The 22171-nt window shown below is 42.1% G+C and overlaps 1 protein-coding gene across 2 annotated transcripts in view; it reads right to left on the reverse strand.

The window, feature by feature from the left end:
- The window catches only part of SH2D4B (SH2 domain containing 4B), an 88138-nt gene that overhangs the window by 51344 nt on the left and 14623 nt on the right, over nt 1-22171 (reverse strand). For both annotated transcript variants that reach the window (XM_039240558.1, XM_039240557.1), the window contains exons 2-3: nt 8009-8172; nt 6538-6685 (exon numbers count right to left, since the gene is read on the reverse strand). In XM_039240558.1, the coding sequence (XP_039096489.1) occupies nt 6538-6685; nt 8009-8172 (312 nt within the window). The remainder of the gene's footprint in view (nt 1-6537; nt 6686-8008; nt 8173-22171) is intronic.

Raw genomic sequence — 22171 nt, forward strand, 5'->3', positions numbered from 1 at the left:
CTTGTGCTGATCGCTGAAAGGGGAACGGTAAGCTGCATCATGTTGTCCTGTTGATGCCAGGCCTGTCCAAGAGAAACTCAGATGAAGTCGACAATTTTCTAGAGAAAATTGAAAAGTGCAAAGTGTCCCCACCATTTATACAATCCTTTTGTGAAATAAGGTGGGGATAGTTTCTGTAGTCACACAAGATGTCACCAAGGGCCAAAATGAACTACAACCTGAAAGGGAGGGAAAAAAAAAGACAAAGAGATAGTGAGTGGCCTTGAATAGACAATGGAGAAAATTGAAAGGGCAGCCTAACTCTATCAGCTGTTTTGGTTCCTTATCAGAAACACTGGCAGGAAGTGGGAGCGGAGAGAGACTAAGAGCAAGAGAGAAGGAGCCTTACTGTCTGCGTTCTGAGGTCTTAAGCAGAGACAGAAAAGCAGCCAAAAGCAATTTTATGAGTTAAGAAAGCAGAGAAAATATGCAAATTATATCTAGCCTCCTGATCCCCTTTTTTACTAAAGGAACGTTTTCATATGCATGTAAATTGCATTCCAATGGCGCCAGCCACAACAGAATGGTTTTTAAAAACAGGTTTCCAGCTGTCTGTCTCTTCTGTCTTGAAGTTCCCTCTTTAACCTGACACAAGTTTCTGGGATTATTTTCCCTCCCGTTTTCTCAAAGGAATTTTCACTATTACTCTTTCTATAAGCAGGAGGATGTGAAGAAACTGCCTGTATCCTCCACACCCACACCTGCAGCCAGAAGCGAGCCCAGCCAACTCCCCTCCCTAGTAGACTTCAGGTCCAGTTTCTCCCCTCTCCACCAGCCCCCACCCCAAATTCCTCTGCTAGATGCCACAGAACCACATTGGCCCGGCCAGCCCAAGCACATTCTCTTCCCCCCAAGCCTACTCTGTCTTCCCAGCTCTCCGTGGCAGCAGGGTATCACCCTCTCCCTACTCCTCAGTCTGGAGCTCTGATGCCTTTGCTCTTTGCGTCCCCCTCATCCCAGCATCTAACTGATGCCAAGCCTTGCTGATTTCACCTCCATTTCTCTGTGTCCATTCCCCTAAATCTCACCATAGTCAGACTCATCAGTTCCCACTTTGACCACGGCCTCTCCCTCCCGTCGTGCCTTCAGCGCTTGAATCACACCATCACCATCAGTTACTCCCACTGAACTTGATCTGGCCATGTCCCTCTGTATTGAGATCCTCGAAGCTCTACTCTGCCCACAGAGAACTGTCTGCCTCTTTATTGTAGCACCCAAGGACTCCACAGCCTACCTTGCCAGGTCCCTGTCTGGCTTCCCCCATCACTTTTTCCTCTCCCACCAGCAGACCATTCATGATTGCACATATCTGCTGTCTGCTTCCCATCTCTGCTCACACCCAGACTCCTACAGGTGCTCACTGAGCTCCATCATAGTCCCCCAGGCATGCAGGGGGCTGAAGGTTACTCATAGAGTTCTCTCTCTCGCTCCTTTGGCACCCTGTAAGCTTGTTGAGAGTAGCGAATTTATTACTACTACCATCACCCTCCCATAAACAACCTACACTTAGGTTCTCAGGGAAAAGGAAAATAAGTATGAAATTAAATGAACGCTGTTGGTGTATGCCTGTATGGAAGCCTCACATCAGGTTTGAATCTCAGCTGTTGAAAGACAATAAAAATTATCTAAGCCAATCTCTAATCCAGTGCATAAATCCCTTTGGCAAAGCTGATCTGGTTATCTATTACCAGGTAACAAACTACCGGAGAACATCATGGCTCAAAACAACCACCATCTTATTTGCTTGTGGTTCTATTGGTTAATCTGAGACATCCAAGGTCAATTGCCTGATTAGGGTCATTGAAGGGAAGAACCAAGCCTTCTTCACAGTCTGGTGCCTCAGCGCTCCCCCACATAGCCCCTTTCTCTCAGCCTGCTTTGCCTGGGTTTCCTTACGGAGTGGTGGTCTAAGGATGTAGGGCTTCTCACAGGAGCAGCTTCCAAAAGTGAGCATTCCATGAGGGGCTGAAGCTACAAATCTCCTATATCCTGTCCTCGAAAGTTACACAGTCATTTCTACTGCACTCTACAGATCAAACCTAGCCACAAGGCCAGAGCAGACTCAGGGGAAGGGAAATAAACCCACCTCTCAAATAACTTGCCGCCGGCCATATTTAATCCACCACAGAAACTTTTCAGATGCCACTTCAGCCCAAGCTAAAACAGTGCTGTGTTGAGGAGCTCATCACAATGCAAGGGCAGTTCATTTATAGACAGCTCTGACAGAAAATATTCTAGCTTATAAACCTGGACCTTCCCACTCCAGAGTCCTGGAGTTCGCTGGTGTTCCTGTCAGACATTGTCCTGATGAGCCCCGCCAGGGCCTCACAGATGCTACTTGCCTATCTGAGGCTCCCCAAAATGCAGACATACCAAATCAGGATCACTATGAGTATTGAAGTTTAAACATTCACATTCAGCAAGTTAATGTTTAAAACAAAAGCAAACATGTAATTACCTTAGCCTTCTTTGGAAGTAACACCGAAAGCCTGCGTTGGGGTTCCTTAGCGTACCTCATGGCTTTACCAAACCAACGGGAGCCCCCACACAGAGCGCCCCACAATTTATCATCTCTGTCTCACTGAAGTTCTCAAGGAGAAGTTCAACCAGAAAATCTCTGGAAACTCATGCTTCTGTAATCTCCTTGTGAACTGAGCCCAGGGACCCCAGCTCCAAGGAGCCACCGTCCCAGTGTCTGGGACGCAGCCCACCTCTGGGGAATGGGAAGCCAGAGATTAGAACAGGTATTCTTGCTGTTAGGGATACACAGACAGTATTGGTCTTCTTGTCCAACAGACTTGAACAATCATATGCAAAATCCAACGATACAAACTAAACATCTTTCCACTATGGATTGATTGGATTTTTGAAAGTATTAATGGAATTGTTGTTCATTTCAACAGGTGTGATCATGATAGTCGTGGCTACACGGGGGAAGGTCGTCAGTCCTGGGAGATGTACACTGAGGTACACAGGGTGTGATCAAGAGTCAGCAGACTAGAGCTCCCAGCCCAGATCCGCCCTCTGTCTATTATTTAAAATAAAGTCTTATTGAAGAACAGCCACACCCATTTGCTTACATATTGTCTGTAGCTGTGTTTGTGCTACAACAGCCTGGTTGAGTAGTTGTGACAGAGACTGTATAGCCGACAAAGCCTAAAATATTAGCTATCTGCACCTTTACAGAAAATAGCTTGTTAACCCCTGGGCTGGAGGATGATGTCTACAGCTTCCTTTCAAATTGTTTAGCAAAACAATTCAGCAGTAGCAATAAAAAAGTACATATATATATGTGTGTGTATATATATATCTGTGTATAGATAGATACAGATATAGAGGAAGAGGAGGAAAGAGAGAATGCAAATTTGACAAGATATTAATGATTGGTGAATTTCAGTGAACATACGAGGATTTGTTTTTTCTTTCAATTTTGCTGCAAGTTTGAAATTGCTTTTAAATAATATGTTTTGAGGGGCGCCTGGGTGGCTCAGTTGGTTAAGCGTCCGACTTCGGCTCAGGTCATGATCTCACAGTTCGTGGGGTTCGAGGCCCACACCAGACTCTATGCTGACAGCTCAGAGCCTGGAGCCTGCTTCAGATTCTGTGTCTCTCTCTCTGCCTCTCCCTCACTTATGCTCTATTTCTGTCTCAATAATAAATATTAACAAAATTTTTAAGTAATGTGTTTTGAGAGGAAATATTGCTCCCCTTCAAAACTCAAGAGAATCTCCTAAAAATGTATATAACTCAAGGGAAAATTAAATAAGATCATTATCAATACAAATACATAACGAGCAATTGCAATAGTTTTTAAAGTAATGAGAACAGTATTATTCATGACAGCAACAAAACATATTCAACCTCAGGTTTAACCAGAGAAGAAATGTGGAGTATTTCAATAAAACAATAAATTTCACCCAAGTCCAAGAAATGGAGGCACCATACGTACATATAAGTGATTGTGCATGTTTGGGGTTGGGTGGGCGGTGCATATACAGGTGTTTTAAAAAAAAAAAAAAAAAGCTTTATCAAAGACAAAAAGAAGCTTTGAGTGACAGGAAGAGCATACCACATCCTGAAAAGGAAGATTGAATGAGGGGCACCTGGAAGGCTCAGATGGTTAAGTGTCCCAACTTTGGCTCAGGTCATGATCCATGACCCATGGTTTGTGGGCTCGAGCCCCACGTTGGGCTCTGTACTGACGGCTCGGAGCCTAGAGCCTGCTTGGGATTCTGTGCCTCCCTCTCTGCCTCTCTCCCACTCATGCTCTGTCTCTCTCTTTCTCTCAAAAAATAAATATTTTAAAAAAATGTTAAGATTGAATGATAAATAAATCTCTAACGCTGGTGTAATTCCAATTAAAATCACCGTGTGGTTTTTTTTGTTGTTTCAGGGAGGAGGATCCTGATATGATGATTCAAATGTATCTCTAGTATAAGAAAAATGAGTAAAGTCAGCCAGGGACATTTTGAAAATCAAGAGCAGTGATAGGTTCTTCCCTTAGCAGTTGTTAAAATCTATTTTAAAAGGTACAGTAAATAAATAAGTGAATCTGGTTCAGGAATAATCAAAGAAGAAAAATCAATGAAGAGATCCAAACATGTGTAAGAAGAATCCAGGCAGCAAGTCCAATGAGAGGAGAGAGGAGAGATTATTTAATAAATGATGATGGAACAGTTTGCTAACTGTTTCGAAGAAAAAAAAAAAGTGATAGCCCTGTATCATACCACGCTCTAAAGTGGAGGGAAATCAGGGCACGTGGGTGGCTCAGTCAGTTAAGTGTCTGACTTTGGCTCAGGTCATGATCTCATGTGGTCATGATCTTCGTGGGTTCAAGCCCTGCTTCAAGCTCTGAGCTGCTTCGGATTCTGTCTCTCTCTCTCTCTCTGCCCCTCCCCCACCCGTGTTCTGTCTCATTCTGTCTCTCAAAATTAAATAAATGTAAAAAAAAAAATTTAAAGCAGAGGAAGATTAAGCAAAAAGAAATAAAATCATGGAAGATATAGAAAACAATGTAGATTAGCATTTTTATAAGCTTGTGGTGGCACAGATCTTTCTTAGCGTGACACAAATAATTTTTAAAAGATTGATATCATTGGCCAATAAAACTTATAATCTTCTGTACATCCAAAAGCACTATAACCACAATTAAGAAAAAATAATACTGAGAGGGGCGCTTGGGTGGCTTAGTCTGTTAAGTGTCCGACTTTCGCTTAGGTCATGATCTCGCGGTTCGTGGCTTCGAGCCCCTCGTCGGGCTCTGTGCTGACTGCCAGCTCAGAGCCTGGAGCCTGTTTCAGAGTCTGTGGCTCCCTCTCTTTCTGACCCTCCCCTGCTCACGCTGTCTCTCTCTCTCCTAGAAATAAATAAAACATTTAAAAATAATAATAATAATAATACTGAGAAAAATATTTGCAACATAAATGATTTTAAGGAGCCACTGTTCAGTGTAATCACTATAGGAAAAAATACTTTTAAAATGTTTAAACGTGGGGTGCCTGGATGGCTCAATCAATTAAGCATACGACTTCAGCTCAGGTCATGATCTCATGGTCCATGGGTTCCAGCTCTGTGCTGACAGCTAGCTCAAAGCCTGGAACCTGCTTCAGATTTTGTATCTCCCTGTCTCTCTGACCCTCCCCTGCTCATGCTCTCTCTCTCTCTCTTTCTCTGTCTCTCTCTCAGAAATAAAGCATTAAAAACTTTAAATAAAAAATAAAATGTTTAAACGTACAAATTCCATGCATATATAATTTATGAAATAATATCATTATTGAGACTTAGTATGACTATTACTTTCTTCTTTTCACTTACCTGTATTTTCTGAGTTTTCTACCCTTACCCCCAAAATGTATTATTCTTGTAGGGTAAAAAAAAAAAAAATCGCAAAATAGGGACCAGGAAAAAAAATGTTTTTCAAGCAGCCTAAACTTCTTACCAGAGCAGTGTAAATCTCCTTCATGGGCTCTGAACTTTCCCAGAATGAATAGGCACGCAAAGTTCCCAATAGTTTTCTGTCCGGGGCCAGAAAATGTGCATTTTCCATCTCCTTAAACCCTCCAAAAATCTCAAGTTGGGTGTTGTTATTACCTGAATATTATAAACAAGAAAGTGAGGGCTCAGAGAAGTTCAGCAAGCTTCCCAAGGTCACACAGCACTAGCCAGTAGAATTGGAACTAGAGGCCAGGCTGGTCTGACCACAAACTCAACACTTTCTAGGCCCCTTCTCAGGGCGCTTCGTTTGGAAGGCAGAAGGTCTGAGTTCTGATCCTGGCTCTATCCCCAGCTACTTGTCCTTGGCAAGTCTCTTCCTGTGTCTAACCCTCAGTTTCCTCATCTGTCCAATGAGACATGAATTGGCCCAAATGGTGTGTCAAATTCCTCCTTCCTCAGACAGGTGAGATTTCTGTTCATTCAATGCCCAAACCAGAGGTGGGTGCCAGTAGCCTGGGAGCCGGCATGGGCGGCCATACACACAGGCTCCACACACTGCCTCACCTTGAACTCCTCGTGGATGCGTTCCTCCAGGACTTTGGCAGCCTTACGGTCCTCCATCTCCACCTTCCACTTCTCCGCCAGGATCCGGGCTTTCTCATTGGCCAGAGCATCTCGAAACTTCTTAGTGATTTCTGCCTCCTTCTGTCTCCTTCCAAGAAGACACCAGCAGATATAAGCTCATGTAGGAGACTGAGAGACCACATAACAACAAAACTTCATATAAAACCTATGAACAATATTTCTGGGTCTATCAAAATGGCAAATATAAGGTCAGCAAAACTCAACGTTGGCAAAGTTGGAGAGAAATAGTCACCCTCCTGTATGGGAGTGTAAATCAACAGAATTGTTCAGGAAGCTGGGGGGGGGGGGAAGACTCAGAAATCCTATTTTCCACTCAAGTTTACAAAGAAGTAGGTAGAAGATATTCATCAGAGAATTTTTATAACATAACAAATGGCAAACAACCTAAGTATCCATCAACAGAATCCATAAGTTGGGTTTTGCATGTAATAAGATACTATATAGTAGCCTTAAATAACACGGTGAATCTATATTAATTAATTTAACAAGGTGTGAATAAAGCGGTTTACAAAGCATGTACTGCCTAAATGCTCATCATGATTATCTCAGGTGGGGGGTGTTGAGTTGCTGTTAACAATTTTACAAACAAAATATTGTTATTAAGGGGCGCCTGGGTGACTTAGTCAGTGAAGCATCTCCTTTTGGCTCAGGTCATGATCTCACATTTGGGAGTTCGAGCCCCACATTGGGCTCTCTGCTATGTGCACAGACCCTGCTTCAGATCCTCTGTCCTCCTCTCTCTCTGCCCGACCTTATGCGCTCTCTCTCTCGCTCTCTCTCTCTCAAAAATAAATAAATAAATAAACAAACAAATAAAAACTTTAAAAAATAAAATAAAATACTGTTATTCAAAGCTGATGGTAGGGGGTTGTTAGACTCAACTTCATATGGATTTCCAAATTTGGAGGAAAAAAAAGTTAAGAGTTGCTTATGAAAGACATCTGACTCCAAATCTCACTGAGAGCTCAACTATGCACCTCGTGTGGGAAATGCAGGTGAGGTGAAGAGGAATGAGGAGCCACCAAGGTGAATGAATCCAAACTCCTCTACTGTCCCAGGGACAGCTCCGTGAGGAATAAAGGAAAAGCATGTCATCTGTACTATCGCAGTGAATCCAGTCTATGTCCAGATGGAAAGGGTGTTGTTATGTCCACACCACAGATGTGAAAACTGAGATCCTGGATCAGCTTACGAGGAGCCAGGATTTGAACCCACGAGATCTACCTGAAGGAAGACTGAGGCTTTGGTCACTCGATCTTAGCTGACCTCCAAACGGCCAGCCAGCTGCCGGGCGCATCCTCCCTCCCTCCCACAACCTAGCGTCCTGCAGCTTGGACCCACCGTAGGCTCTGTGCTCAGCCCCGACCCGGTGCCCCTCTGCACCTCTCACCAGAGCTCCTCAGCCTCCCTCTGCGCTTGCAGCCGCGCCCTCTCTGCAATCAGCTCCTCAGAGATCTCCTCATAGGGCTTGTCGCCAGGGCCTTCTCCCATGATCCAGACCCAGACTTCGCCATCTGCCCCCAGGAGCCACTGGATGTGCTTGTCACTCGCTGCCTCACAGCAGAAGGAGAAACAAGGAAGGAAGAAGAGACAGGTGTGAGTTCAGGGATGAGCTAGGTTGGCTGACGGTGCGCAACCTTCACACCTCGCTACAGAGCAGTATCACGGACAAAGGCATTCCACCCCACGAGCAATTCCACCTCCATTTCTCCCTCCCACTCCTTCTAGGGAGCATCCAGCCGCCAAGTCAGGCCGCTGAAGGAGGCACCCGAGGCTGGAATTGGTGTCGGAGGCTGAGCCCCTCTGAGATCCTCAGCACACAGAGCACCAGTGCTTTCTCCCTCTCCCTCCTGTCCACTGGCTGGAAACAAGGGATTGGAGATAGGGTTGCAAGATGAAGAGGCTGGGCCCCTGACCCACATCAGCCTGTAACATGAGGAAGAAAGAAACCTGTGTCATATTAAGCCACTGAGATTTCTCCGTTTGCCTGTTGCAACAGATTCCATTGATTCCCAGGACTAACATGCACATCTATTCCCAAAGCGGGGTAGTGCTGACACAGAAATGTAAACTATGTAATGTCGTTGCCTTACCGGGCTGGTGGCTCTCAGCTGCAGGCTGAATGGAGGGCTAGAGATCCACATTATGCAAGAGCAAAAACATCTGATCAGGGGCGCCTGGGTGGCTCAGTCGGTTAGGCGTCCGACTTCTGCTCAGGTCATGATCTCACAGTTCGTGGGTTTGAGCCCCGCATTGGGCTCCGTGCTGACAGCTCAGAGCCTGGAGCCTGTTTCAGATTCTGCGTCTCCCTCTCTCTCTGACCCTTCCCTGTTCATGCTCTTTCTCTCTCTCTCTCTCTCAGAAATAAATAAAACATTTTTTTAAAAAAACCACTGAATTAAAAAAGAAAAACATTTGATCAAATTGTCAGACGCTGTAACTGGAAGGCAGACCCTGGTGCCTTCTGACCTTGCCACTCTAAGGAAAGAAATTGGAAGACAGAACATTGGTAGCAGGGGTTGGTTGCTAGCAGTTGTGTTCAGCAAGGTGTTAAGAGAAAGAAACGGGTTAAAGAAAGCATGGAGTGCTTAGCAAATCAAAATGAAAGAGAATAGAGAGAATATAGAAATTCGGGACTTCGTAGGATTGGAAAAACCACCTCTTTCTAGGGTCCAATGATAAGAGATGAGATTTTTTAAATAACTTATTGTTTTGTTTTGTTTTGTTTTTTAATGTTTATTTATTTGTGTTTGTGAGAGAGACAGACAGACAGAATGCGAGCGGGGGAGGGGCAGAGAGAGGAAGATACAGAGTTTGAAATGGGCTCCAGGCTCTAAGCTGTCAGCACAGAGCCCAATGCGGGGCTCAAACTCATGAACCACAAGATCGTGACCTGAGCTGAAGTCGGATGCTTAACCAACTGAGTCACCCAGGCACCCCAAGGGATATTGTTGTTGTTTTTTTTTTCAGTTTTGTGTGACAGAGCCTAATAAAGCTTCTAAGGTAAATAAAGTGACCTAAGGCACAGGCGGCCGTGAGAAGGTGTTCCGCAGACATCCAACTACAGACAGCATAATTGAGCCAACAGTTCAGTCCCTGTGCTTTTGTGTTTCCCCATGGCCATGCTTCCCAGAGGTGGCCCAAGCCTTTGACTGAGCATGGCGGGCCCATTCCTAGGGGACTCCAGACTCTTCGGATGAGCAACTTCCATGACGCCTTGACAAGCTTCCTTTGGGCTGCGTGGCTGCCTAGAACACCACCTCCCCTAGTCTGCCTTCCCTGCCTCCTTCACTCAAGGTCAGACTTGTGCTCCAGGGTGATGGCTCTCCCACACTCCTCCAGCACTCTGCCCCTTTTCCCCCGCAGGCGTTTCCCAAATAAAACCCTTGTGTGTGTAGCCCCATCCCTGTCTCGAACTCCCCAGAGGAGCCAGGCTAACACAAGTGCATGAAGAGTGCAATCCCCCCCACTTACTTTTTGAAGAGCCTAAGATAGATGCCCTTTGGTTAGAAGGACAGGTATGGGGATAAAGAGACAGAGAATTACAGTCAGCTTGCAAAATATGTCTAGAAAAGAAATTTAGATGTTGTTACTGGGACATGGAAGCAAACAGATCAGAAGCCTACTAAGTTTTTGTGTCTGAACTAAAAAAAAAAAAAAAAAAAGCCTTTGATTGTTCAAGACTTCAGCAACCTTTGGGTACCCAACCTCCGTGAATGAATGGGAGGCAGATTTCAAAGGGTAACCTGGTCCAAGGAGGGTGTGGTCCTCAACACTCACTTCAGATGAGGCCAAGGAGGACAGTGACCAAGGAGGAGCCTCCTCTAGGGCACTGTCCTACCCTTATTCAAGGCTGTCCCCTCACCGCCAGGACAGGAGGACTATCAGGAATGCTATCACCTAGTGACTGAGTGAGGCTCACATTCTCCTCGTTTCCATAGTGGGCATTCTGACCCTGCTCTACTGCTGTGTACTGTGTGGTGAAGGCGGGCGTTGTTTAGATGACATGTCTTTTCAACCACATGCAGACGTTACAGAGATGAATGCAGAATCCGTGCAGACTATGGACTTTGGGCTGGATGCAGTGACTGCCTGAGACTTGACGGTGTCGCCCTGAAGGAGATGGTGAGTGTATTTACATGGGAGAGGAGAACACAATATATGAGGGACCAGAATGACAATCTAAGACAACGACCCCATTTCCCTTCCCTGAGCCCACCGGATGACTGCTTTTCTCAGCTCCCCTTCAGCTCCATGGGGCACGGCCATGTGAAGGAATTCTAGTCTATGGATGTCAGGGGATATGATATGTACACTTTCAGGCTGTGCCTTTTGCAACTGGTATGGCTTTTCCTTGTTGGCTCTCATCCACCCATTTCATCCAAGATGGTGGCATCGCAAGTGAAAAGCAGCCTGATCCATGAATCCACGTTTGAAAGCCAATGACAGGAAAGAGTTACCCCATCCACATCAAGAAATAAACCTTCCTGGGGCTCCTGGGTGGCTCAGTCGGTTAAGCATTGGACTTCGGCTCAGGTCATGATCTCACGGTTAGTGGGTTCGAGCCGCACGCCAGGCTCTGTGCTGACAGCTCAGAGCCTGGAGCCTGTTTCAGATTCTGTGTCTCCCTCCCTCGCTGACCCTCCCCTGCTCATGCTGTCTCTCTCTCAGAAATAAATAAAACATTTAAAAATTTTTTAAAAAAGAAAAGAAATAAACCTTCCTCACTTAAACTGCTGAAACTTCAGGGTTTATCTATAGCCAAAGGCAGCATTAATTCCCTAATACAGGAGGGCACTGTCATTTTTCTGCACGTTGGAAGAAATATTATAATTGAGAAACACAAGCTTAATTATGACTGGTAGGAACAGGGAGGCAACTGCTATTAAAATTATAAACCTTCTCAATTAATAGTGGGGGGGAAATAAATGACAAGAGTCCTACCAATCTTGTAAAAATGTGTAGGAGCACCTGGGTGGTTCAGTCGGTCAAGTGTCCAACTTCAGCTCAGGTCGTGATCTCAGTTTGTGGATTCGAGCCCCGCATAGGGCTCTGTGCTGACAGCTCAGAACCTGGGGCCTCTTTATGATTCTGTGTCTCCCTCTCTCTCTGCCCCTTGCCCACTCATGCTCTGTCTCTCTCTGTCTCAAAAATAAATAAGCATTAAAAAATAGTAAAAATAAAAGTAAAAATATGTAAAGGGACAGGAGAAAACGACAAAAACTGTGCAGCTGTTACAGCACACACACCATCAGTTGCCAAGCACCACCCACCCCACCCCACCTTCCTCTGGCATCAGAAAACCCCGATCTGCTCAGGGTGTTACAGACATCTCGCAGCTTTGGGAGAGGCGAGTTCCTACGCTGGCCTCAAAGGACAAGTAACAGTGATGATCGATCGATCTAGGAGAGACCAAATGTCCCTGTTTCTGGACAACGTGGATGTAAATGGAAGTCTGAGTGAAGGGCTTTCCACCTCTGAACAAAAAAAGAAGATTCCTTAGGAGAAACCCCTTTACCCTTTGCTCCTTAGCTTCCTCCTTCCTCTTCCGTGGAATGAAGATGTGAAGCCGGGGATTGCTGGAAGACTTCTGCCTCTAGGAGGTAGAAAGCCACAAGCTAAGGGCGAGCAAGCAGAAAGAGAGGAGATGGGGCCTTGATGGTTCTGCTGAGCAGCTCCACCAATACTAACCCATGCGTTACACCTCCAGCCGTGGCATTGGAGGCAAGTAATGAACTTCAGAGAATACAGTCCTATCATTATCAAATCAAACATGATCATATAAATATGAAATAGTTATTTAATTAACCAACTATTGGTCAGGTACTCCATTAGGTAAGGTCAAGCACATCCCTAACTGATATATGTAACAAACACAAAATAACACTGAAGCCCTAAACCCTGAGTATATTCGTTAACACGAAAACATGAACAGAACTAATTCCCCTGTTAAAAATCAGAGGCTTTCAGATGTGATAAAAAAAAAAAAAAAAAATCTAGGGGTGCCTGGATGGCTTCGTCGGTTAAGCATCTGACTCCTGATCTCAGCTCAGGTCTGGATCTCAGGGTCATGAGTTCAAGACCCATGTTGGGCTCCACGCTGGACATGAAGTCTACTTTAAAAAATAATAACGGGGTGACTGGGTGGCTCAGTCAGTTAGGTGTCTGACTCTAGCTCAGGTCGTGATCTCTTGGTTTGTGGGTTCGAGCCCCGAATCGGGCTCTGTGCTGACAGCTCAGAGCCTGGAGCCTGCTTAGGATTCTGTGTCTCCCTCTCTCTCTGCTCCTCCCTCACTCGCACTCTGTCCCTCCCTTTCTCTCAAAAATAAATAAACATTTTTAAAGTAATAATAATATAAAAAGAATAAAAGAGGGGCACCTGGATGGCTCAGTCAGTTAAGTGTCCGACTTTGGCTCAGGTCCTGATCTCACAGTTTGTGGATTTGAGCCCCGCGTCAGGCTCTGTGCTGACAGCTAGCTCAGAGCCTGGAGCCTGCTTCAGATTCTGTATCTCCTCCCTCTCTCTCTGACCCTCCCCTGCTCATGCTGTCTCTCTCTCTCTCACACACACACACATAAATAAAAACATTTAAAAATTTTTTAATAAAAATAAAACAAAAAGAATAAAAGAATAAATCTGTGTATTGTTTAAATAAAACATACATTTTTTATAAGAAAATGGTTAAAAATAAAGAACTAGGCAGCAATAGACTGTGAAAAGGTGAGCAAAAAGAAAGCAAGAGTGGCAATGTCAAACAAAGCAAATTCAAGGACAAATGTATTTAATGAGACAAAGAATACTGTGTGGCAATAAAAGATGCGCTCCACAAAGTAGATATAACAGTCCTAAAACATGACAGAATATGCAATACAGCAGACATCTGCAGCAAACAAAAATTCCTAACTTTTTAAACTAAAAAAAAAATTATTTATTTGTTTATTTTGAGAGACAGAGATAGAGAGCAAGTAGGAGAGGGGCAGAGAGAGAGGGAGACAGAGAATCCCTAGCAGGCTCTCCACCATCATTGCAGAGCCTGATGTGGGGCTCAAACTCACAAACCATGAGATCATGACCTGAGCTAAAACCAAGAGTTGTAAGCTCAACCAACTGAGCCACTCAGGTGCCCCCCGCAAAACCCCTAACAATGCAAGAAGAATTTGAAAATGTATATATGGATGGGAGTTTTACTGCATTTCTTTCAGAAGTCGGTGGATCCAAATAGATTTTAAAGATTATTTAAATATTTAAACTTTTAAAAATTATTTAAAAGTAACATAGAGGATTTGAATAATATATCAACAAAATTTTAGTTAATAACAATAGAACTTTATTCCTTAAATTTTGACATTATACCTTTTTTCCTTTTGAACTTTCAAATACAAGAAAAACTTTATAAGCCATAATCTCTAATATAAAAATTAGAAATTGATGGAAAAAATAGCCATTTTTAAAAGTCATTAATAAATTTGGGGCACCTGGGTGGCTCAGTCTGTCGAGCATCCAACTCTTGATTTGGCCTCAAGTTATGAACCCCGGGCTCATGGGACTGAGCCCTGCCTCAGGCTCCACGTTGGGTATGAAACCCGCTTCAGATTTTCTCTCTCCCTTTCCCCCTCTCCCTGCTCACACTCTCTCTAAAAAAATAAAAATAAAAGCCATTAATAAATTCATAATTAAGAAACTATCTCCTAGATAATCCATGAAATCTTAGAAAAAAATCAAAATTGAAATTATACATTACGTAAAAGGAAAATGTGGCCCCAAACTATTGGCATACAAAAGAAAAGTTATAAGTTTAAAGGCTTTCTTTTTGATGCCCCTATGAAGATGTGCCTCTCTTCTCTAAACACATAACAATAATAGATACAAAATAATAGGGAAAAAGTGCATAGGAATACAAGAAACACCTCCACGGAATCTATTCCAAACAGGAACATGGAAACAGTGAACCGAGTGGAAGTCTTGAACTCCAGGTGGGTCCCCTAGTAAATTGTGGTCAACAGGAAGGTAACTCCCACAGGGAAAAGGGGAACAAAGGTTCTCCAGGCAAAGCAGGGGACTGAAAGGATCATTATTGAAGCCAAGTGCTTGGTAAGTTCAAGAAAGAGTGAGGAGGCCCTTGTGGCTGTAGTAGAGTGGACAAGGAGAGTGGGCAAGAAGGTGGAGATGCAGCGGCAGGCCCAGCCATGGTGGACATTGATGGCATGGGTAAGGACTCTGGATTTTATCCCTGAGTGAGATGGAAGCCACAAGAAATGGAGAGCAGGGAAAGTGACATATCTCATTTACATTTCAGAATGCACCCTGCCTGTTGTGGGGAAAACAGATGGGCAACAAGAAAACCGTAGGCCCATTAGCATTTGGGAACAGTCCCAGTGAGAGACAATCATTTCTTGGACTAAGGATGGAGGAGTCATAAACTGGCAAAGATTTAGTATATATTCTGAGGGAAATAGCAGTATTTGCTTAAATTCTGGATACATATTGTGAAAGAAAGAACAAGAAAACTCCAACGTTTCAAGCTCAAGTGATAGAATGAATGGTCAGGGGGTTGAAACTGGTAACATGAAGAAACAACTTGGAGAAGTCGATGATTCCGTTTGGGCCAAATTACGTTTGATGTGCTTATTCGGTGTCCAATAGGCAGTTAAATAACATAGGAGTGAAAGAAGAGAGGCAAGAAAGAAGATACAAATTTTTGCAGTAATCAGTGTATAGATATCTAAAGCCACAGAACTGGATGACAACAGAGAGAGAGTATAAGACAGCGGCCCAGGACACTTCAATAGTTAGACAGGAGGAGGACCCCGAAAGGGGACAGGGACAAAGCCTGTGAGGCAGGGAACAACCCTAAAAGAGTGATATCCCAAAAGCCAAGGGGAGAAAGAATTTCTGGAATTAAGGAGGCATCAACTGCAGTCAATAGGACGAAGACAGAGAATTGACTACTGAATATGGCAACAGGGAGGTCATGCTTATCTTGAGAAGAGTGGTTTCATGAGTTTGTAAGAAGGATATAAATACTTGGAAACTTCCAGACGGAAAGATAAAAGCACATCATTATAACTTCGGGGAAGGGAAGAATTTCATCTACAAGACATAAAAAGAATAAACAATAAGAGACAATGTTGATGTATTTGAATACAGATTAAAGCTTAAAATTTCTACACAGAAACATACACCATAAAGACAATTAAAAACCAAGCCACCAACTGAGAGAAGATATGTGAGTACACATAACTGTCAAATGATTGCAACAATTAATTAAAGCAATAGTAACAGGGGTGCCTGGGGGGCTCAGTCAATCAAGCATCCGACTTCGGTTCAGGTCATGATCTCACGGTTCGTGGGTTCAAGCCCCACGTCGGGCTCTGTGCTGACAGCTCGGAGCCTGGAGCCTGCTTCGGATTCTGTATCTCCCTCTCTCTGTGACCCTCCCCTGCTCACGCTGTCTCTCTCTGTCTCTCAGAAATAAATAAAACATTTAAAAAAAATTTTTTAAAGAAAGAAAAAGAAAACAATGATAACAGCTAACTTCTACAGAGGGCTTATCGGCTAATCACGGTTCAACATATTTTACATGTATTAACTTATTAATGTCTAGAACAACCTTCCCCTACTGGAGTCTTGTGAGAAAAAGAAGCCCTATAAAATGTCATTTGAATGATGATTTTTCTCAGTTCTCCCAAAGATGGTATACAGATAGTTCCAGCTTGGTGCACTGTAGAAAAGTTAACTCATTACATACAATGAATCCTTTAGGAAAGCCATTCTCAAATAATTTGCGCTCAGGATGCCATTACGTTCTTTAAAAATAATGAGTATCTCAAACGCTTTTGTTTATTTGAGTTATGCTTATTAACATTTACCATTTTCAAAACTAAAACTGGAAAAAATTAATGTTCATTTAAAATAATGGCAAATCCATTACATTCTAACATAGATAGCATTTTTATGAAAAGTGGCAATATATTCTAGAGCAAAAATATCCAATTGGAAGAGTGGCCTTGTTTTACATGCTTAGAAATCTATTTGACGTTCACCTTAATAGAAAACAGCTGGATTCTCATATCTGCTTCTACATTCATTCCGTTGCAATATGTAATTTTAGTTGAAGTATATAAAAAACTTTTGACTTCACACAGATATATAGTTAGAAAAGAGTAGAAAATAGAAAATTGAGTTTTTCAGACATTTATTGATAATGTTTGATACTACAATGAAACTCAAACCAATTGTAGTTTCTTAAAGGTTTGTTGTGATGTGAAACATGAAAAAATAGCAATGAATTTATTGTACTTTGTTATATTGGAACTCATTGATCATGCTAATTTCTTAGTTTTGATCAATATGCCACGGTGTAATAAAAGGTTTCCATTTGGGAAAGCTGGGTGAAGAATATATAGGAATTCTCTGAATCACTTTGCAACTCTTCCCTAAGTCTAAAGTGATTTCAAAATAAAAAGCTTAAAATTTTAAAAAGTAAAATAAAATAGAAATCAATTGGTTTATTTTGTGCTTCGAATGGATCTTTCACTAGTACCTGATCTTGCAATGTTATTCGTTGGTCTTTTGAAAAATATTGGTTCACTGAGTCAACCAGATATTCCAAATATGGACACATTTTATATTAAAGTATCAGAAAATTGATTGCTAATATCACTATGAATTGCATGAGAAAAGTCTTTATGTACTGGGAATTTAATAGACTCTTGGTGACAGTTTTCCCAAAATTCTAAGTTTTGCTTGAAAGCTGGGATTTTATTGTTGGCATTGATTGTATCAGTTGTTTTTCTTGAATTGAAAGATCTACTTTATTCATTTTCAAATACCCAAGTCTTTTTTTAGAAGGAGAAAGAGAGAGAGCGAGCACACAGGGAAAGGAGGGAGAGAGAGAATCTTAGGCAGCTTCCACACTCAGCACAGAGCCCAATGCTGGGCTCGATCTCACAACCCTTAGATCATGACCTCAGCCAAAATCAAGAGTCGGATGCTTAACCAATTGAGCCACCCAGGCACCCCTGAAATACCCAAGTCTTAAAAAGGACATACTTTGTTTCTCAGTCTTCCTTCAAGTAAAAATGGTATTCTATGAATCAAGAGGTACAGCACATGACTCAAGAAATTCCACAGTGCTTTTCCTCAAGCCATCCATCATACTTTATATGCAGCAGAAATGCTTTATGCATACTTCTCATTTTATCATAAAATATAATAAATAAGGTTTACTGTCTCATCGAGGAGTGAAACTGTCATTAGCTTGATTGTAACTACACGGTGGTGGAAAAATACGACTACTGATACACTACTGACACTATCTGATTTACCCACTCTTAATTTTGCATCATTAGTACAAGTGCAAATGTGGCAAAAAGGTCAGAGAGCAGCTTAGCATTATTGTGAAAGTTGTTTTAACCTTGTTGACACGCAGAGTCTCCGACCTCCAGGAACCCACGGATCACACTTCAAGAATCACTGCTAAAACATCAGGGATTAATTGTTTCACAGAATCTTGACTAGAGAAAAAAAAAAGATCTCCAATATACAAAGAACACTTATAAACAAATAAGAAAATGATAAACAACCCCACAGAAGAAAGGGCAACAGATAATTGTCCCAAATGCCACCAGTTGCCTACCAGTTACCCCCTCCACTGCTTCCATGAGTTTAGTATGCAGAATTCAATCAAAACAGCAAAATGTTTGCATAAAATTTTCATTTTCTATCTCCCTTCCTGGGAAGGGTGGCCATGTGACAAAGTTCCAGCCAATTATAAGTAAAAGGGAGTGAAAGAGCTGTGTAAAGTGTTTGCTATCCTGATACAAATAATACCCAGTCTTTCTCTTTTTTTTCCCTTAAGTTTATTTATTTATTTTGAGAGAGACAGCATGAGCAGGGGGGGGAAGAGAAGGAGAGAGAGAGAGAGAGAGAGAGAGAGAGAATCCCAAGCAGGCTCTGCACTGTTAGCGTAGAGCCTGACATGGGGCTCGAACTCATGAAGCTGTGAGATCATGACCTGAAACCAAGAGTTAGACAGATAACTATCTGAGCCACCCAGGTACCCCAACACCCAGTCTTTCTTCCCCCTATTCTTCATGACTGGAACACAGATGTGGCATTAAAAAGCATAATAACCATCTGAAGACCCAAATGACTAAGCCACCATCTGACAATCAAGAAAGAAGTGCCTGCAACATTCATAACATCACAGAGCAAATAACCCAGTTCAGGTCTGCCTAGATTTTTTGGTTAGGTGGGAAATAAACCCCATTTACAGAAGTCCCTCGTGATTGGATTTTCTATTGCTTGCAGCTTAACACATTCCTGTCACATTACTGATATGAACAGACATTTCATGGAAGAGGAAACACAAACAGTAAACTAACAAAGATACTTAACTTTATCACTAATTAGACACCAGCGTATAAAAACAAGAATGAACTATCAGTTCACTCCTACATGATTGGAAAGAATCTTGTAAAAAGTCTGATGAGGCAAGTGTTGGGAAGGTTATGGAGCAAGAATAATTGTTACAAATTGCTGATGGTAGAAGGTACTGATACAGTCGCTTCAAAGATCTTTGGTAATGTTTCATTAAGTTGAAAATGCTGTACATTAATACTGAGGAATAGCACTTCAGATACTTAACTTACAGTGTCTCTTTCACAAGTGCCCAGAGAAAACTGAACCAGAAAATATTGTTCAAATTTAACACTGTTCAAAATATGAAAACTTGGGAATAACATAACTACCCAATAAAGGAAAACAGACGCATAAATCATGATATGTTTTTATGATGTGATCCTCGATAGCAAGAAAAATATATTTGAACAATACAGATATGTGTCTTTTAAAAATGCAGAACCACAAAATCAAATTAAATTCAGGTTGCATATAGAATAGTGTCATTCATTTAATGATTAAGCAACATAGTGCCTATAAAGTATACATTACAGTATGGAAAAGATATAAGCAAGATATACATTGAATTTAATAACAGTTGCATATTGGGAGAGAGACAGGGAAATACGGGGAGTAAAATTTTAGAAAGGCATTAACATAGGTCTCTATTGTATATGAAGTGTTTACATAAAAACAAAGAAGGCACTAATGTCAACATTTAATAAAGGCATTATAGATCCAAACACAAGAAACAGCAAGTGTTGGAGAAGACATGAAGAAAGAGGGACTCCCCTGTCCTGTCGGTAGGAGTACGATCTGGCGCAGCCACTGTGAAAAACAGTAGGGAGGTTCCTCAAAAAATTAAAAATAGAACTACCCAGGGGCACCTGGGTGGCTCAACTGGTTAACCCTCCGACTTCAGCTCAGGTCGTGATCTCATGATTCGTGTGTTTGAGCCCCACGTCAGACTCCACGCTGACAGTGTGGATCCTGCTTGGGATTCTCTCTCTTTCTCTCTCTCTCTCTGTCTCTCCCCTACTCACAATTTCTCTCTTTTTCCCTCTCTCTCACAAATAAATAAATAAGCTTTTAAAAAAAAAACAAAGAGAAAAAGAAAAATAGAACTAACCCTATGATTCAGGGGTGCCTGGGTGGCTCAATCAGTTAAGCATTGGACTTAGGCACATGTCATGACCTCATGGTTCATGAGTTTGAGCCCCACATCAGGCTCTCTGCTGTCAGCACAGAGCCCACTTCAGATCCTCTCTCTCTCTGGCCTTTTCCTGTTCGTGCATGCGCACACATGTGCGCTCTCTCTCTCTCTCTCTCTCTCTCAAATAAACATTTTTTAAAAGGGAGGGGCTGGTACCTGGGTGACTCAATCAGTTAAGCGTCAGACTTAGGCTCAAGTCATGATCTCATGGTTTATGGGATCACGCCCTGCATTGGGCTCCACACTTAGCCCGCAGAGCTTGCTTGGGATTTTCTCTCTCTGCCCCTCCCCAACTCATGCTTGCTCTCTCTCTCTCAGAATGAATGAATAAACTTTAAAAAAGAAATTTAACGTAAGAATTTTAAAAATTTAAACACAAAGAACTACCCTGTGATCCAGCAACTCCACTACTGGGTATTTACATAAAAATTACAAAAACACTAATATATATACCCTGAAGTTTAGAGCAGCAATATTTAGCATAGCCAAATTATAGAAGAACCCAAGTGTCCATCTATAGATGAGTGGATAAAGAAGAGGTGGTATACACACACACACACACACACACACACACACACACACACACACACGGGAATATTATTCAGCCATCAAAAAAGAAAAATGAAATCTTGCCATTTGCAACACAGACAGAGCTAGAGAATATAATATAATATATATATAATATAATACTAAGCAAAATAAACAAGTCAGAGGAAGACAAATATCATTTTATTTCACTCATATGTGGAATTTAAGAAACAAAACAAATAAACAAAGGAGAGAAAAGGGAGAGACAGACGTACCAAGAAACTAGAGAACAAACTGATGGTTACCAGTGGGGAGGTGGGTGGGGGGATGGATGAAAAGGTGACTGAGGCACCTGGGTGGCTCAGTAGGGCTGAGCATAGACTCATGATTCGCGGGATGGAGCCCTGTGATGGGTTCTGTGTTGACTGCACTGAGCCTGCTTGGGATTCTCTTTCTCCCTCTCTCTCTGCCCCTCCCTAACTTACATGCACTCTCTCTCTCTCAAAATAAATGAATAAACTAAAAAAAAAAAAAGACTACACTTATCATGATGATCGCTGAGTAATGTAGAGAATCACTATATTGTACACCTGAAACTAATATAACACTGTATGGTAACTATACTGGAATTAAAACAAAAACAAAAAAACTTTTTAAAAAAACTTTAAAAAAGAAGGTGCTTGGGTGGCTTAGTCAGTTGGGTATCCAACTCTTGGTTTCTGGTCAGATCATGATCTCACGGTTCATGAGTTCAAACCCCACCTCAGGTTCGACACTGACAGTATAGAACCTGCTTGGGATTCTCTCTCTTCCCCTCTCTCTGTCTCTCTCTCTCTCTGTCTCTCTCTCTCTATCAAAATAAATAAATAAACTTTTAAAAAAGTTTTAAAAACTTTAAAAAAGACATTATGGGTCCATGAGTATTCATTATATTATTTTCTATTTAATCTAGATGTTCAAATATTTTTATGAGATTTTTTAAAGCTTTATTTTAAAAAGATGTACACGAATTAACTAAGTTTTCAATCTAAAAGATCTAAAAACTTAAATAAGATAAAATAAAGTAAGAAAAGAGAACTAACTAAGAAAAGAGCCTGGAGCGCCTGGGTGGCTCAGTCAGTTAGGCGTCCGACTTCAGCCCACGTCATGATCTCACGGTTCATGGGTTCGAGCCCTGCGTCAGGCTCTGTGCTGACAGCTAGCTCAGAGCCTGAATCTTGTTTCAGATTCTGTGTCTCCCTATGTCTCTGACCCTCCCCTGCTCACGCTTGTCTCTCTCTCTCAGAAATAAGTAAAAACATTAAAAAAATTTTTTTAAAGAAAAGAGCCAATATTAGTGACATGCAAAGCATATATGTCTAAACATTTGTTCTTTGAAAACCATAATAAAATAAGAAATCACCTTCATT

This window comes from Hyaena hyaena, unplaced genomic scaffold, assembly GCF_003009895.1.
Source record: "Hyaena hyaena isolate Hyena2069 unplaced genomic scaffold, ASM300989v1 scaffold_176, whole genome shotgun sequence".
Taxonomy (NCBI): domain Eukaryota; kingdom Metazoa; phylum Chordata; class Mammalia; order Carnivora; family Hyaenidae; genus Hyaena; species Hyaena hyaena.